The following is an 18,037-nucleotide window of genomic DNA, read 5'->3' as shown; positions in this document are numbered from 1 at the left end:
TCACATTTTATTTATATTTTCCAAGAAAGTTTATAAATATTATAAAATTCATTACTACCTAACAATAAGTACTTTCCAAGTACTTTCACATGATATGTTGGCTTTTTATTTTAATAATATAGAAATATGTGAAATTTTACCTTAAATGTTGAACTTTTTAGGATTTTATCTGATTTTGAACACTTATATCTTCGCAGGCGATTAATGAAAAAATGCCATTTTGGTTTTAAAATTTAAGTTAAATCTTCTTTATTCATCTTATCAAAATTTGGTGATGGAAAAAGAGTTACTTTTTATTTTTATTCACTTCAAAAAATTCACCGTAAAATACGAATTTGAAGGTTAAAAAACAAGTAATTTTATAAATAAAATTCATACAAATAAATCTATTTTGAGAAAACCAACTTCAGTTTTATAAAATTATTTGTTTTTTAACCTTTAAATTCGTATTTTAAGGTGGATTTTTTAAAGTGAATAAAAATAAAAAGTAGCTCGTTCTCCATCACCAAATTTTGATAAGATGAATAAAGAAGATTTAACTTAAATTTTAAAACCAAAATGGGATTTTTTCATTAATCGCCTGCGAAGATATAAGTGTTCAAAATCTGATAAAATCCTGAAAAGTTCAATATTCAAGGTAAAATTTCACATATTTCTATATTATAAAAATAAAAAGCCAACATATCATGTGAAAGTACATGGAAAGTACTTATTGTTAGGTAGTAATAAATTTTATAATATTTATAAACTTTCTTGGAAAATATAAACAAAATGTGACAAATTTTAACATTTTACAGGTAAGTTTGAATATTAATTTTCACGTAGTATTTTGGCTTTTTTTACACAATTATCAATTAACATTGGTAAATTAGACTATTTTAAACAAATATTAATGAAAAAAAATTTACTAACTGAATTATTTCTGTTCTTTTTTATAAAATTTCCAAAGCTGTCAAACTAACCTATTTTCCGTGCAACTCAACTTAAAAACTAAATTTCAACGTAAATAAAAAAAAATTTCATAAAATAATTGTCAAAAATGAATTGTACGGATATTCAAAGTCATTAATACGAAATATCAAATTTTTCTAAAAATAGACCGCAACGACTATAAGTGAAATAAAATGGAATGACCCTAAAGAAAAATTATGTTCCTAAGTTTAAATAAAATAAAAAAATGAAAATATTGACTAAGAGACAAAAGATATTTCTGTCTATTTTACTCCAATGGTACACGACGCAAGTGTACTCGGGATCGGTGAGGTATAAAAGCGTTTTAATTTTTTAAAATGAAAAATTCTATAATTTTTTGCTTAAAAAATATTTTTTTTTACAATTTATTGATTAATAAAAACTATAAGAAATAGTTTTTAGGCAAAAAATTATAGAATTTTTGATTTTAAAAAATTATTTCTTTAAAAATCGTTTATCATAAACGCGTTGAGTACTTAGTAATAAATACATGCGGGTAATAAGAGTAGAGAAAAACAGAGAGAAGCAGATGTCAAAAATATACATTTTAATCAAGTTTTAAATACATCAGTTTTTTATTCGAGTGCGTCATTGCTTTATAAACTTTGTGAAATTAAAACAAATGTATTAAACAAATAAAACAAGAAATTTGTAAATTTCGCGCAAGATATACTTTTAAAAAAACTGTATTTTCTAAAATTACAGTATTTTTAATTTTTACACAATGCGTATAACTTAAAAGAAAAAAATATAAAACATATATCAATCGTGAAAAATTTATTGTTAAAAACAACTCAGTAATCATTATTAGTGTCATAAAAAATTTAGAGAAAATAATAATACTAGTTAAAATTTCTCTCGTGAATTTATGTATAACACAATTGAAAAATTTTATTATATATATAGTATAACAACTTTTGCAAAATTTTCCATTAAAAAAAGAAAATTTAAAAAATAAACAAATTTTTCAATAGAAAAAGTAACTATCTCAACAAATACAAGATATGAAAAATATAATATCCCACTTTAAATATAAATTAATAAAAAAAAAAAAATTATTACAAAATGTTTATTACTTTTTTCTTTGAAAAATTTGTTTTTTTAACATTTTATTATTTTGAATCGAACTATATTCATATGTATAAATTAATGTTTAATAAACTTTGTTTCTGAGTTGACTTTTACAATTTCCATATATAATCATTCATTGTTCGATTGAAAAAAAAAACAATGTACTTATTTCAACGTAAACAAGTAATTGTATAAGAAAATACATGTAACAACAAATAATAATATTTTCTTATACTTTTGAATAAAAATTAAAGAATTTCTATATAAATATATAAAATAAGAAGGAAAAATTCAGATCAAACATAACTGGTATTCATATGAACATTAAACATATAGTCGAATCTATGATAAGTGCAAAACCAAGGAATTATAGAATTCATAGGGAGATTAGAATTTTCCTCATTTTCACGATTATTTCGTTTCAATTGAATTTCCAAGTTTTGTGACTGATTCGGATCTCGATGCTTCACTAAAAGTGTTATATCCTGATTAAGATTACACCAGTGTCTCCAAGATTTATAATGAAACCTAAAAAACTTTTTATTATTTCTCACAATTTTAGTATAATTATATAATAATTAGCAGTAATTATAATAGGTATATTTATCATTACACTGAAAAAAAAAATTATTTAATTCAAATATTCAATTACTTGACTATTATTAAAATAAATATTTATTATTGTATCAAATAATATTATTATTTGAAATGATATTTTCTTTCAAATACAGAAATTATTGATTGAAATAAAATTTATTTAATTCAAATAAAAATTATTTGGCTGTAAAAAAAATGAAAGTACCTTAATATAATAAATAGCCAAAGACAATATGTTCCCATTAATAAGCAACATAAAATTGCTAATCCGAATCCTTCCCAAATTTTCATATGTGAATATATTGTGGCCCCTACACCACACATGTAAGAAGCTGCTAAACAAAGTGGTGTCAAAACAATTAAACAGATTATATCTGCAACGATTCCTCTCCATCTGTAAATTCGTGTTGCCTTCCACCACAGCCATATTGACTAATACATACATAATATTTTTCAATTTTTAGATATTTAATAAAGACATTTTACAAGTATATTTATAAAATATTAGGTATAATTGAAAATTTTTTTATGAAATTGTCCCAACCAAAAATTTTACCCAAGAAGCACGTAATATATCCTCAATATCAAGGTAATATTACACGTGAGATTCGTAATATAACGCTGTAATATTACAGTAATCTTACAGTGATCTTAAAATGTCCGCCTCAAGGTAATATTACCGGGAATATTACTGTAATATTAACGGTAATATTACAGTAATATTACAGACTGATTTGAGTTATTCATAAAGCATAAAAAACGTAAAAATATTATAAGTCAATTTGGCTTGTTGGTAAAACTCTGGACTCGTGTGCTTTGAGTTCGGGGTTCGATTCCCTGGATGGGTAGATTTTTTTCGTAAAGAAATGTTCCCATAATATTACTGTAATATTCTCTTGTAATATTACCTTAATATTACGGTATAATATTACTGCAATATTACTGTAATATTACCTTAATATTAGCGCGTAATATTACAGTAACATTACCGGTAATATTACCTTGAGGCGGACATTTTAAGATCGCTGTAAGATTACTGTAATATTACAACGTTATATTACGAATCTTACATGTAATATTACCTTGACATTGAGGTTATATTACGTGCTTCTTGGGTAGTATTATACCAGAGTTGACTACTGGCGCAGTACTGGTTCAATATTGGCTGCCGAGGCTGGGAAGTCTGTACTGAACCAGTACTGGTATTTTCATTGTATCCAGTACTGTTGCAGTACCACCCTCCCAGTACAAAAAAAAAAAAAAAAAAAGTTCTAGAGTGCAGCCGATGAATCTTTTTGTTTAAATGTTTTGTTCATCAAAATTTTTTCAACTTGATTTTATTTTTCAAAATTAAAATATGTACTTTATTTTGCTTTTATGTGGGTAAAATTATTTAATCAAAAAGTTTCCTGAGACCAAGTCTAAAATATTTTGCAAGATTTTCTATTTGTTTTCAAATATGCAATAAACCAAACAAAATTTTAACAGATCAAACTAAAAATAAATAAATTTGTTTATAAAAAATTAATATTTTTCAAAATAAAATTTATACTATATGAATTTAATTTAAAAAATTAAATACAATCGCAAGTAAAATTGCACAAATGTTATATTATTAATAATATAAAATATATAATTAAACTTCCTTAATAGAAATTATAAAAAAATAGTTAAACCTACAAACTTATATATATTTCAATGGTCAATAAAATTATTATAATTTGTTTCTAGATGTTATTCTTCAGTTTTTTTCCAAAAGTGAATTATAAATAAAAATTTAATGTTAATTTATAAATAATTTAGAAAATTTTTTTTTAATAATTACTGGCTCACACTCTAAATCTGAATCAGTGAAAATTTCACTGAATTCAAATCAGTGGCTCAGTTTTCTTTAATTTACCAGTGGTATTTCACTGGGAATCAGTAAAAACGACTGATTCTCAGTTAAATTCCACTGCCTAGGTGCGAATTTAGGCTGATTTTTTAAACTAATAATTCGCAATATATATTATAAGAAAGAATAAAAATTCTTTGTGTTTTCAATTTTATATAATAAAATATTAATTAGTTGACTAATTTAATTAATATTTAATTTGTCTTGGGTTACTAAAAATTCCAGACACTTTTTCCTAAGTATACCAAAAAAGTATTACCTGGAGCAGAGATTTCACTATTGCAGTGCAACTTATCTTTGTTACAGTTAAAGCTTTCTTTTCGTATACAATAAATTACAAAACTGCCAGTACTCGGCCAGTACTGAACCAGCAGTGGATTACCAGTACTGGTGCCAACTCTGGTAGCCAATACTGATAAAATGTTATCATCCCAAAGTTACGCCAACTCTGGCGCCAATACTGCGTGCCAGTACTGCGCCAGTACTGCGCCATTAGTACACCGAAAAAAATAAAATCTTAAAATGAGAAGAAAATTCCTCTCAACATTTACTTTTACATTTTATTTTCAATATATGAATATTCATCTAAAAAATAGAGGATTCTTTTTTTTTATTTAAGAACATTTTGGTTAGATGATTACTTTTAATCTTTCTTTTTCGATTAAAAGTATTCTTTTTCAATTGAGATTTTTTTTCTATAATTGAGATTATTCCTCTAGAAATATAGTTTTTTGTTTTTTTACGCATACCTTTAAACTGTTCCAAAACTGACAGTTAAAAAATAAATAATGGACATCCCACTAAGAAACCTTCTATGTAAAGTGGGACTAACAAATTACATCTGTAGTTTTGAAAATAATATTAATTACTTATAATCAATAATGTTATTATAATAAATTACGAAGCTGAAGTGCGCAACGTTTATGATAAACGATTTTTTAAAATAAAAATTCTATAATTTTTTGCCTAAAAAATATTTTTTTTATAATTTGCTGATTAATGAAAACTACAAGAAATATTTTTTAGGCAAAAAATTACAGAATTTTTCATTTTACAGCTTCGTAATAAATTAATGTCAATGTGTTTAACCCCTATTCTTTCTATGATTAGAATTTTGTAATATTACAGTTAGAATTAAATTTTTTCAGCATCATAATCTATAAATATTATTTTAAAAATATATTCATTTTTATATAAATAAAAATAAGAATGAATTTTTCTCTTCCATATTTTTATTTGTAGGAATGTTTATAAATTTATACTTTTTCGATTTTTTGGAAGGAAGTAAATAAAAATTATTATGTAAATAATTCATAAACTTTTTCATTTGCATACTATTCATTTTATTTTAAAATTAACCTAAGTTAAAAGTATTTTTCATAAACTAAAAAATTTTTTAGTATTTTTATTAAATAGAAAATCGTGTTTTTACCATGTTTCGTTCTCTAAAATGATTTACTTTCCTATAAATAAATAAATCCAAGTTCTAAAGGGTGAACTAACCCATATAATTTCTTCTAATTAAATAAAGAAGATTGACATTTCTGAACTTAACGTAGGATGAATATCTCTGTATTTGAGATTATTCCTCTCAAAATATAGAAGAGGAAAATCCTCTTAATTAGATATGAATACTTTAGTGCTCATATATAAGAGGAAAAAATGCGTCAAAAGAAGAGGAATCCTCTAAAATTAAGAACTTATTTTTTTCGGTGTAAATTTTTGATTGGGCGTATTTTATAAAATATTTCTATTATTGTGTGTTCTTGTAACTATTTCATGTTTTGTAAAAATATTTATTTATTTACATATGATGTATTCCACACCAAAGTGACGCTCCGTGACAAAAGGCACCTAAGCTCCCAACATTTTTTTGGTTATATTTACCCAGATTTGCAGCAACCTTGCGGCAAGCTTGCCACGCATTATTGCCAACCTTGCACCTTGCCGCAAACTTCAAATGTCCCACCTAACGGAAAGCTTGCATGGTAAGTTTACCGAAAGATTGCAGTGTAAAGTTACTGCAAGATTGCATAATAAGATTATCGCAAGATTGCTCAGTAAGCTTGTAGCAAGGTTGGTGCAAGTTTGTCAAATAACCTTACTTTGAACCTAAAAAAATTATTTTTTTTTTAATATTTCGTTTAATTTATATAATTTTATTTTATAAATTTTATTATATAATTTTATTATAAAAATTTTATTATATAAATTTAATTATATAAAATAGACGAAATATTGAGAAAAAAATTTATTTAGGTTTAAAGCAATAGGTTATTTAGCAACCTTGCACCAACTTTTCTACAAGTTTACCGTGCAAGCTTACGGAGCATTTCAGGAAGTAACCTTACACTGCAATCTTTCGGAAAGCTTACCATGCAAGCTTTCGGTCAGCTGGGACATTTGAAGCTTACGGCAATTTTGGCGTGTAAGGTTGGCAATATTGCGCGGCAAGTTTGCTACAAAGTTGCTGCAAGCTAATGTGATATCTGGGTATTTTTAATGGCATCTAACTCCAAAAGTATTGAATTTTTGCCAAGAGAAAAAAAAGCTTAAATTTTTTGCTCGACTTTCGAAATATGTTATCGAAAAATTTTTTTTAAATTTTTATACAAAAAATAATAATTTTTTTTTACAAACAAATAAATTATTTAAACATTGGATCCGATTTTTTTATACTTTTTTTTATGTAAAAAAACAAGTGTATTTTTTTTAAAATATATATGGATATTATTTAAAAAAAAAAAAATAATTTTCATTTTTTTCCATACAAAAATGAAGAATAAATTTCGAACTTTAATATATTTAATGTACAAATTATTGAATTTATTAATTAATTATTAAATTGAAATATAGGTACTTTAATTATCATGAAAGAAATATTAATCAGCTTTTTCTAATATTGACATTGAACATTTGAATGGTCATTTTTAGAAGAATCATTCATTAATGTTTATTGATTAGAAAACAAATACTTACTTCGATAATAGGTTTGTCCCTCTTCTCTATTGGGAAATTGTATTTACAAATTTCACAACGATCTGTATTTGAAATTGAAAGCCATTTTTCTAAACATTTCGTGTGCACAAGTTTCAATGAACCTGAACATTGGCAAGGATCAATTAACTCACCAGAATTTTCATCTTAAAAAAAAAATAAAAATATATTATTTATTTTTTTAAATTATTACTATTAATAATAATGTAAATATATAATTTTTTTTATTAACGTAATTTTAAAATAAAAATAATTTATGTATAATTTTAATGTAAATATAATAAATGTAATTTTAATATTAATATAATAATTAAAATTGCGAATTTTCATTAAATTAAAAATATATATAATTAATTTACTATGAAAAATATTATTTGAGTATATTGTAAATTATTTTATTTTACCTTCAAAACAAATTCTACAGCACAATAAATTAATGTTGCTTCTTTCACTTGGTATTAATGAATTTTGAATAGTAGGAGAAAAATTATTATTATTATTATTTGAATTGACATTTTCCATTAAATTGATTTTTTCCATGTCAGGAAAATTTGATGATAAATGGAATAATAATTTTTGTCACTCGAAAATTCATAACTTTTTTTCTCCCTTTTTAATAGACATTTATGACCTTCATTGAACTCGCAATGATTCATTATAGTTCCGAATCATTTGATAACGAAATTTAATATACAAAATAATGATGTGCCATCTTTCTTAATTAGCATGAACTTTTCAGTAAAATTATTATTATTTTTTTTTTTTTAAAGAAGGACACTTTTTAAATTTAATTGTAAATAATTATTTTTTTATTTCTTTTAATATTAACAATTAAAAGTGTTTAATGTATCAAAAAAATTATTATAATTTTTTTTATTAATTTATAATAAATTAATAAAAATTAATTGAAACAAAATAGGTATCAATAATAAATTTTTTAAAATTGTTTTTTTTAATTACAAAAATAATTTTTAAATTTTAATTTTTTTAATCTTAGTTTGAAATAAAATGTTTATTATATTAACATTATAATTATTATCCATTTACCGGGTTTCATTTTTTAAAAAAACACTTGTGACTACGTGAATCATTTACATTGTGAAAAAGTGCCTGTAGAATGGCAACCAACCTTACTTTCTTGAAAGCTTCTATTACATATTGCAAAGTCAGTGTTGCCAACAACATTAATCATCACCCGGTACTGTCAGTTAATAACATAACCTTAATTTAATAACTATATATATGCGTGTTTTTTTTTAGTATAACTGTAAATAAACAATAAACTTTAATAATAATTAATTTATCAATGTAATTATTTATTATTTACAATAAAGAGAAAATATGAGTGAGTCAAATGAATCAATTGAAAGTGATCTAAATGAATATGAAAATGATAAGGACAAAGATTTTACACTCGAGGATTGTCAAAATGAAATTGATAGTGAAGATTCTTTGGTTTTTGAAAATGAAGATTTAAACATCGACGAAGATGTAAGTACATTGTTTCCATCAAAAATTTATTCACTAAATGAAATAGAAAATAAATTTAGATTTTGTTTTAAGGTTATGTTCATTCTGTTTTGTTTTGAATATAATTGAATTTTTTAATTTCAAAATTAAATTTTCAATCTTTTTTTTTTTTATTAAATTCGAAGTATGATTTATATATTTTTTATTTATTTATTTATTTATTTATTTATTTATTTATTTATAAAGAAAAATTATGAAAATAAAAGAAAATATTCGGAAAAATAATTTTAATCAAAATTGGAGTTTATTTTTTTTACTTCATGAGAGTTTATCAAAAAATATAAATACCAAACAAAGAAATTATAAATTCTAAAATAATTTAATGTTATTTAATATAAAATAAGAAAATCGTACAAAAAATTAAAAAGTCAAAAAAGAAGTAACAATATATATATATAAAAAAGATATCAAAAATATTTTAAAGATAAATAAATAAAAATTATAAAATAAATTATAAAGAAAAGAAAAAAAAATTGATAGGAAAGTGAAAAAAATATAATTATTTCTTTATCTGTGTTTTTGTAATTATTTAATGTAAATATTAAATATTTCTATAGTAATTATTAATTTTTTGTTTTTATTCAGAAAATTTTTTTTTTTTTTTTATTATTTATTATTTTTATATTTTTATTTTGTTAATTTTGTCTGCGAGTAAAACTCAACTCTCTTAAGCATTGTTACACAAGTATATTAAATAAAGAAACAAATCTAGTTTAAAATTTTTTTAAATTTTAATTTAATTTTTAAATTAGTTTAAAAAATTAATTAATCTTTAGGGTCCTAGTACTTCAACTTCACAAAAAAGTAAAAGACCATATTTAAGAGTTATTGAAAGTGCCAAAGAATTTACTGGCGCAATTCTTCCCGGTGGTCATAGATTTGATCGTAAATTAATTTGCATTAAATATCCGGGAAATGTAATAAATCCTGACAATGCAATCAAAACACTAGGAGGACTTAATGGAATATCAAAGGTATTTTCATAAATTATATTTAAAAAAAACATATATATATATAATTTTTTTATTCTTAAAATTTTTTTATAGTAAATAATATTTAAATTAAATAAAAAATATTTTCATTATTATAATTATTGTATATAATAAATATTCTCTTTTTTTTCAGGCAGTTGATGTAAATAATAGACGATTAGAATTGCGATTTAGACCAGAAGATGGTTACAGTAAACCAGCATGTGGCGATAGAAATAATACATGTGGTTTTTTATTACGTGTGAGAGTAAAAAAATCGAGAGCCGTTCAAGTAAATGATAATGAATTATTACAACAAACTAATACACAAAATACTAGAAAACATAGTAATGTAAATAATTCCGATAACGATGAGAATAATAAAAATAATCCTTATGGTGCACCAGAAAATATTCCACCTGCTTTCGATAGACAAAAATATGAAAATTTATCTTCCGATCAAAATTATCAATTGCCAAAGTTAAAAGTTTTAGGACGAGTCGACACGGAATTTAAATTCACAAGTATACAAAAAAAAATCAATTATATCTTTTATTTTATTGAAAAAAAAATATATATATATATGTATATTACATTATAAAAAAATAACTGGCAATTATTATATTTGGATATATTTCAGATTTATGCGATTTTCAATATTTGCCAATAACAAAAAATCCACAAACAAACGAGGAGGAATGTATATACAATAAAATTTATCCAATGGACATACCACGTTTTAAATGGTTAGACGTTGATGTGCCATATTTTTTACCACCGGCAGCATTCAGTAGAATGGTCAGCGTTCAACAGTATGTGCCAAAAACTGTTTTAGATTCAGAGCCAATGAATGTTATTGGAAAAACGAGAAAACGACGTCATGGATTTACGAATTTTGTTAATTTCACTGATCCTGAAGTTCCATTTAAACCACCAATTGGCATTGATACGGCAATGAGAGTGAAATTTTTACAAAATTTTCATTTGGAAAAAATTGAAAAATTATTCCAAGAACGTCCAGTATGGTCAAAAAATGCATTAATGCATAAAACAAATTTCACTAGTGATCAATTAAAAATTTTATTGCCCTCAGTTGCTTATTATTTTCTCACTGGTCCATGGCGTGTTATGTGGGTGAAACTTGGTTACGATCCAAGAAAAGATTCAACTGCAAGGAAATATCAAACTTTGGACTATCGACTAAAAGCAATGCGTAAGAAAATTTTCTTTTATTTGTAATTTATTGAATTAAACAAAATTGTCAATTTTTTTTTTTTTTGTCAATATTAAGTATTTAAAACTGTAATGTACAGGCTTCGGATTATACGACTTTTTCGACTATTTCCGACTTTTTTCAAAAATACGACTTTTTTCGACTTTTTTTTTACATTTTTTATTACAAAATTTTTAAACAAAATACGTTTTTTTTGTGGGCATATCTCTAGAACCTTTAACTTTAATGTCCCTCGCATATATTTTGGTAATTTTAATAAATTTTTCGTTGGTTTTTGTTGGAAATATTAATGCTTGATACAATCAATCATTTCCAAAAGATTCCACTTTAATTTATTAAATACATAAATAATTATTTCAATTTTAATACGCGATTTTTAACAATGTCTACTTGTCCTTAACCATACTTTCTGATGCTTTAAACGATATAGTTTTAGATTTAACAAAAATTAATAATTCTGAAATATGTTTTTTCAATGTTAATTAATCGGGGAACACATTTTCGCAGGGAAATTAATATTTTATTAATTGTGAAAAAATTTATAAGCTTTTAAAAGTTGTCCCTCACTTTTAACCTTTTCGACCGTAATCATCGTATTTATGATTTTTCTTTTATAAGACAAGCGGCACGTTAAAATAACTTATGGGAAATCAAAGATCAAGTTACTATAATTATTTTGAGACATAATAAATTGATGTGCTTCATGTCTTCAAAAAACTATTATAAGTTAAATAAACGAAAACACGTGTGGACAAAATTTGAAAACAACCGTAATACGAGTGATACTTGATGAAAATCATATAAAAGTATTCGAAAAGTACTTGTATATATTTTCACATGTGCCATTTAACATCCCGTGAATGTGCTTCGAGAAAAAATACTTTATTGCAAAGATAATGTAAAAATATTCATCAATTACGGTCGACCGTAATCGACCGAAATTTTTTAGAAAGAAATTGTTATGTACGAAGTTGCCGATTATAATTTTTTTTATAGAAACTGTCATTAATTATTAAAACCTGAAGGTTAAGTTTTAATGTTTATTTCGAGACAAAAAAATGGATCCAAAACAATTCATTCTGAAAAAAGATAAGATGCGAGAGAAAAGAAAAAGAGAAAAGAAATTGGAAAGTTTACGAATATTAAATTTAAATAGAAAAAAGTCTATGAAAATCGTATGGTAAATTTTAAAAATTACAATTTTACATTTTTAAAACAATTCACTATAATAAAAATCTATTTTAAAATGTAATGTAAATATTCATATAAAAAATTTATATATCTAGTTAATTTTTGACACATGCTTTTATACCCAGTGCATTATTTCAGTATTTTATTATTCATATAAATATTGAAAATATTAAACAAATTTTATTGCTTTTTAAAATTATAACCCCTTAGAAAATTCCCTTCAACTGTTTTTTATCCTAAAAAGCAAACACCTGTTGAATATTTTTTTGTTACAGGTTAAAAATAATTCTCAATTTTAAATATTTATAACTTTTTGAAGACAACTTGTTTTATCTGTCCACTTGTATAATTGGAAAGCTTAGTTCTTGAAGTTTATGTAGACAGAGTTTCAATACTGTGCTAAAAAAAAAAAAAATTTTCTTATTAAAAAGTTAAAGGTTTCAAAGATATGCCCTTTATTGAAATGCAGATCTTCTTCAGATCTACTTTGTTTCAATTATTTAACAAACTTTTAAATAAAATTCTTCAATAAATTAATTATTTAACAAATTTTTAAATAAAATTCTTCACTAAATTAATTATTTTTAATAATTTTAATGAAATTCTTCACAAATAATAATAATATACTTCGAAAATTCAATTATCTGAAAGCATTTTGAAATGAAGAAGATTTTTAAGTTTAATTCTTGTCTGTAATTTCTAATAAATTCTTCAATTATTTACAATTTTATTATTTTCCAAAATTTCAATTGAAATTCAATTATTTTAAAAAATTTTAATTCCAAACTCTTTTAAGGTTCAATTATTTTCCAAAATCTGAATTAAAAATCAAAAAAAATTCCATTATTTTCAAAAATTTCAATTCAAAATCAACTAAAATTCAATTATTCTCAAAAATTTTAATTCAAAATTAATTATTATAAAAATTTTCAACCAAAAATCAACAAAAATTAAATTATTATCGAAAATTTCAATTCAAAAGTAATTATCAAAATTTTCAATCCAAAATCAACTAAAATTCAATTATTTTCAAACTTTTCAATTGAATTTCAATTATTTTCAATAATTTCAATTTAAAAGGTTCTAAAATTTTCCATTTAAAAGTTTTTGAAATTTAATAATTCTTATAATAACTCTCCTGAAATGCAATTATTTTTAACTATTTTTTTTAATATTCTTCGAAAATTCAACTACCTGAAACTATTTTTAAAAAAATGGTTTTCCCATTATTGTATTTTTGTCCACAATTTCTAATCAATTTTTTAGTGAAATCATCAAAAATTTTGTAATTAAAAATCACTTGAAGTTGAATTAATTTCAAAAATCTCAATTGTAAATCTATAAAAAATTCAATTACCTACTTTTAAAAAATGTTATCTAAAATTATTTGATAAATTATTTTTAGTTCTATAAAATTTAATTATTGTTTGAAAATTAACAAAATCTTTTGAAATTCAATTATTTCTAAAAATTTTAACTTTAACTCTTCCAATATTATTATTATTATTATTTAAAAAAAAAAATTTTATTTAAAAATCTATAAAACTTTTTTGTTAAAATAAAAAAAATCGACTTTTTTTTGAATATAAATCGACTAAAACGACTTTTTTTGTACCTTTAAGTCGATCCGAGGCCTGAATATATTTAAAAACAAAAACAATTAATTCATTCATAATTTTTTAAATAAAACTCGAAATTTTAAAAAACTAATTTAAACTTCTATGTCAATTTTTATTACTTTTTTATTGCAGATTTTTTAATACACTTTTTTCATGATTCTGAACAATCAATCGTATGGATTTTGAGAAAATTCAATTTTTTAAAAAATAAAAGAAAAATTGTTAAATTGTTAAAGATTACTATTTTTTCATTTTTCATATAGTGAAATATGATTTCAGGTTTAAAAATTTTTTTTTGAATTAATACCTCTAAACAAAACCAATTATGCTTGGTTTAAATTTTATTAATTATTCTTTAAAAATTCAACTTCTTCCACAATTTTTGATCGGAAATTTTTTTGTAGGTTTTTTTCTTGATTCTGAACAATCAATCGTATGGATTTTTAAAATATTTTAATATTTTCAAACAAAAAAATTTCTAAAATAGTGAAAAAATTTTTTTTTTTAATTTTAATAATTCACAATAATTTTAGATCCCAAATAATGGCAGAAAAAAAACTGACAACATTAATTTCGATGAGTTGAAATTTCATCGGTCTCTCCACTTAATTCATGTTCAGAATAAATTTTTTTTTGTTTAATTTAATTTTTCAAATTTTAGTTATAAAAAAATTAATTATTTCTTATACTCAGTTATTAAATGATTTAAATAATTTTAAAATCGATTATTTTTTAAAATTATATTATTTTCTTATACATTTAACTGATGAATTCAATTTTATTATGTTGGGTATTTTTCATTCAACCACAATTATACTTTTTGGATACTTCATCTATACTTTCTTCAAATTACGATTTAAAGTCTCCATTTTTTTTTTTTTTTTGTTAATTACTTTTTTTTATTAAATTTTATTTAAACGAGAAAAAAAATATTTCAGATGGTTTGGGAGCCACTGTCAAATGTAAAAGAAATTATTCCGAATATAATTTGCCATACAAATCGACTCCAGTTTCCAAGCAAAAAACAACGATTCTCTCACCAAATTTTAGTCAAGAGACACTAAAGAAAAAACGCAATTTAAACGAAAATGTTTATATCTATAAAGAAGGTGTCATTCCTCCCTCTCGACAGATGTTTTATATGGTTCGTTATAAAAAATATTGTTAAAGCTAAAAATATTTTCGAAATTTTTGAATTTTTTCTAATTTTAAATGTTTTTTTTTGTTTTTTCAATAGTATTGCGACATTCATGTGGAAGAAATTCAAGAAATGTTAAGAAAACTTCCAAAACCCTTGGCTGGAACGAAATGTGACATAAAATTAGGCTGGTTACCTAGTGGTTTTGATGCACAATGTCGAGAAATAATCAATCGACAAATTCGTGCCGAACTCCGTAAACAAAATAACATTCCAGAAGATCGTACGTTAAAACAAAAATTACAAAAATCAATTTTACACTTTTTTCAATAATTTTTTTTTTTTCATCTATTTAATTGATGATAAATTTTCATTTTCCAGATCCAACATCATTACCGCGACGAAAGAAATTTTCAAATCGAAAAATGACTTCTGATAATAAACGTAAACCAATGGTGAGACGAAAGGCAAATTTGCAAATTATTAATTCACCAAATGACTCAGAACCAGAATCAGTTGAATCATTTGGTGGTGATGAACCTGTAAGCGATGACATATCAATCGCTGCTAATGACAACGAATAATTTTAGTTAGAAAAAAAAACAAGGTTTGATAAAAATAATTCTTTTTTTTCATAGAAAAACTAAAAGGAAATATATGTGTACTAAATCCTTTATTTTTATTAGGTACAATTTGTCTCTTATCTTCTATATGATGTAAAAAAAAAAAATATCTTTCGTTTCTCCTTATAAGTCACAATTTATTTATACAAGAGACGAATCAGTGAATATCAATAAATATGTGTACATTATCAATAATTTTCTTCTTTTTTTTTTTTAATCGATCATATTACATATAAAAACTGAAGTATAAAAGTAGTTTTCTTTTCTCTCTGAGAATATTGTGATTTCTACAGCTATGAAACACATGTTGGATTGCTGATCACTCACAAAAGGATCATCTCTCGCTAATCTTAAAAAAAAAAAAATTCTTAAAACAGAAATTGATAAAAAAAAAAGAAAATTAAAATAGAAATTGATAGGAAGTAAAGTAATGAATTATTTGAATATAAAAAGAAAACGAATAAAAACTCAAAGTAAAAAAATCTATATATATATATATTGAAGGAAACGAAATCTTGATAGTTTGGAAAAAAAACAATAAAAAAGATTTGAAGATGATAAGAAGCGGATTATGAAGATTTGAAATTAAAGACGAATTCCTTGATTAGTGCCTGCGACATAATTCAAAAGCTCCTCGGAATCTTCGCAAATGAAAGGTTTTTCATGATAGCAAGCAACATCGTGCCAAGCAATTCCATCATTATAAACATTATTGAGAACGGACAAACAAGATTCTGTCGTTTGATTAATGTCAAATTCAGCATTGTCAGGTTGACGTTGTTTCTTGTGGCCTGTTTTTGACCATGGATTATATGTCCAACCATTGGGAAGAAGATTTGTTGCTGCTAATTTTGCTCTATTTGCCGACCAGAACCATCCATTGATTGCTTTTGGTTCCAAGTCACGACGATTTTCACAGCCCTTGAAGTCACAGAGACGACCGGATGTCCAAATATAGGGCACGTCATCTACAAGTGAGTGAAAAAGAAATTAATTAGAAAAATTGTTAAATTAGATAAACATCGACGGAGCTGAAAATTAATTTTCTTCTCCGAAATATTGTTTTTCAAAGCTTTTTTTTTTACAAAGTTAGAATTAAATTTTAATTTAAATTAAATTCGGAATCGTCGTTTATCAAAAAATTAAGAAAAAAAATCTTATTTTTGAACTTGGAAGATCTTTTATTTCTCTTTAAGGGTATTTAGCCCCGTTAAATAATCTCAAACTAAAAAATGATTTTTTACAAAACTAAAAATATATTTAAAATTTATTACACCAAATTTTGAAAGATGTAGTTGTACAATTTTCAAAAAACAAAAAAAAAATATATTTTGAGTCAAAATAAATATATGTTATATTTTTTTTACTTTTCAATTAAAAAAAATTGTTAATAAAATTCAACAAACAGAATTATGTAGAAAATATTTTAAAGAGCATTTGAAAAATTCTACAAACTAAATCTTTCAAAATTTGATAGAATTAATATTAAATATTTTATATTTGTTGTTAAATTAAACAAAATTTTTCTTTTTGAAGTTATGTTAATGGGCTAAAAATTCTTAAAAATTCGGTAGAAAAATTAAAAAATATTCAGGCTTCGGATTATACGACTTTTTCGACTATTTCCAACTTTTATCGACTTATCTTAATAAAATGCGACTTTTTCGACTTTTCTTTACAAAATTTTTAAACAAAATACATTTTTTTTTGTATGAAATGCAGATCTTCTTCAGATCTACTTTGTTTCAATTATTTAACAAATTTTTAAATAAAATTCTTCACTAAATTAATTATTTTTAATAATTTTAATGAAATTCATCACAAATAATAATAATAATAATATTATTCGTCGAAAATTCAATTATCTGAAAGCATTTTGCAATTAAAAAATTTTAAAATTTCAAAAATTTTAAGTTCAATTCTTGTCTGTAATTTTTAATAAATTCTTCAATTATTTTAAAAATTTTCAATTCCAAACTCTTTTAAGATTCAATTATTTTCCAAATTTTCAATTAAAAATCAAATAAAATTCAATTATTTTCAAAAATTTTCAATTCAAAATCAATTAAAATTCAATTATTATCAAAATTTACAACCAAAAATCAACAAAAATTAAATTATTATCCAAAATTTCAATTTAAAATTAATTATCAAAATTTTCAATCCAAAATCAACTAAAATTCAATTATATTCAAACTTT

General features: G+C 23.0%; 3 protein-coding genes across 3 annotated transcripts in view; 1 reads left to right on the top strand and 2 right to left on the bottom strand.

Moving 5' to 3' along the window:
* Positions 1-1,732: 1,732 nt before the first annotated feature.
* LOC127289391 (E3 ubiquitin-protein ligase MARCHF2-like) lies at positions 1,733-8,198 on the bottom strand. Its single transcript, XM_051317311.1, has 4 exons — positions 7,936-8,198; positions 7,514-7,677; positions 2,846-3,072; positions 1,733-2,571 (listed from the first exon to the last, which is right to left on the bottom strand). The coding sequence occupies exons 1-4, from the start codon at positions 8,069-8,071 to the stop codon at positions 2,340-2,342; spliced, it is 759 nt and encodes a 252-aa protein (XP_051173268.1). The 5' UTR covers positions 8,072-8,198; the 3' UTR covers positions 1,733-2,339.
* Positions 8,199-8,721: 523 nt separating this feature from the next.
* LOC127289380 (general transcription factor 3C polypeptide 5) lies at positions 8,722-15,804 on the top strand. Its single transcript, XM_051317291.1, has 7 exons — positions 8,722-9,022; positions 9,838-10,035; positions 10,187-10,556; positions 10,673-11,245; positions 15,015-15,220; positions 15,314-15,497; positions 15,596-15,804. The coding sequence occupies exons 1-7, from the start codon at positions 8,873-8,875 to the stop codon at positions 15,796-15,798; spliced, it is 1,884 nt and encodes a 627-aa protein (XP_051173248.1). The 5' UTR covers positions 8,722-8,872; the 3' UTR covers positions 15,799-15,804.
* Positions 15,805-15,868: 64 nt separating this feature from the next.
* The window catches only part of LOC127289393 (uncharacterized), a 36,539-nt gene continuing 34,370 nt past the window's right edge, over positions 15,869-18,037 (bottom strand). The window contains exon 4 of the mRNA XM_051317313.1: positions 15,869-16,805. Within this exon, the coding sequence (XP_051173270.1) occupies positions 16,423-16,805 (383 nt within the window). The 3' untranslated portion in view covers positions 15,869-16,422. The remainder of the gene's footprint in view (positions 16,806-18,037) is intronic.

The sequence above is a fragment of the Leptopilina boulardi genome, unplaced genomic scaffold (assembly GCF_019393585.1).
Source record: "Leptopilina boulardi isolate dan_hultmark-lab unplaced genomic scaffold, ZJU_Lbou_2.1 LbouV2_408, whole genome shotgun sequence".
Lineage (NCBI taxonomy): Eukaryota > Metazoa > Arthropoda > Insecta > Hymenoptera > Figitidae > Leptopilina > Leptopilina boulardi.
The sequence above is the reverse complement of the archived record's forward strand: the minus strand, read 5'-3'. Positions and strand labels throughout refer to the sequence as shown.

What these genes read in the sequence shown, in the direction of transcription:
- LOC127289380 (XM_051317291.1), top strand. Translation starts at nt 8,873, where the DNA reads ATGAGTGAGTCAAATGAATCAATTGAAAGTGATCTAAATGAATATGAA. An exon ending in ATTTAAACATCGACGAAGAT is followed by an intron (nt 9,023 to 9,837) that starts GTAAGTACATTG and finishes ATTAATCTTTAG; the next exon opens with GGTCCTAGTACTTCAACTTC. An exon ending in GACTTAATGGAATATCAAAG is followed by an intron (nt 10,036 to 10,186) that starts GTATTTTCATAA and finishes CTTTTTTTTCAG; the next exon opens with GCAGTTGATGTAAATAATAG.
- LOC127289391 (XM_051317311.1), bottom strand. Translation starts at nt 8,071, where the DNA reads ATGGAAAAAATCAATTTAATGGAAAATGTCAATTCAAATAATAATAAT. An exon ending in GGGACAAACCTATTATCGAA is followed by an intron (nt 3,073 to 7,513) that starts GTAAGTATTTGT and finishes TGTATGTATTAG; the next exon opens with TCAATATGGCTGTGGTGGAA. An exon ending in TGGCTATTTATTATATTAAG is followed by an intron (nt 2,572 to 2,845) that starts GTACTTTCATTT and finishes AAAGTTTTTTAG; the next exon opens with GTTTCATTATAAATCTTGGA.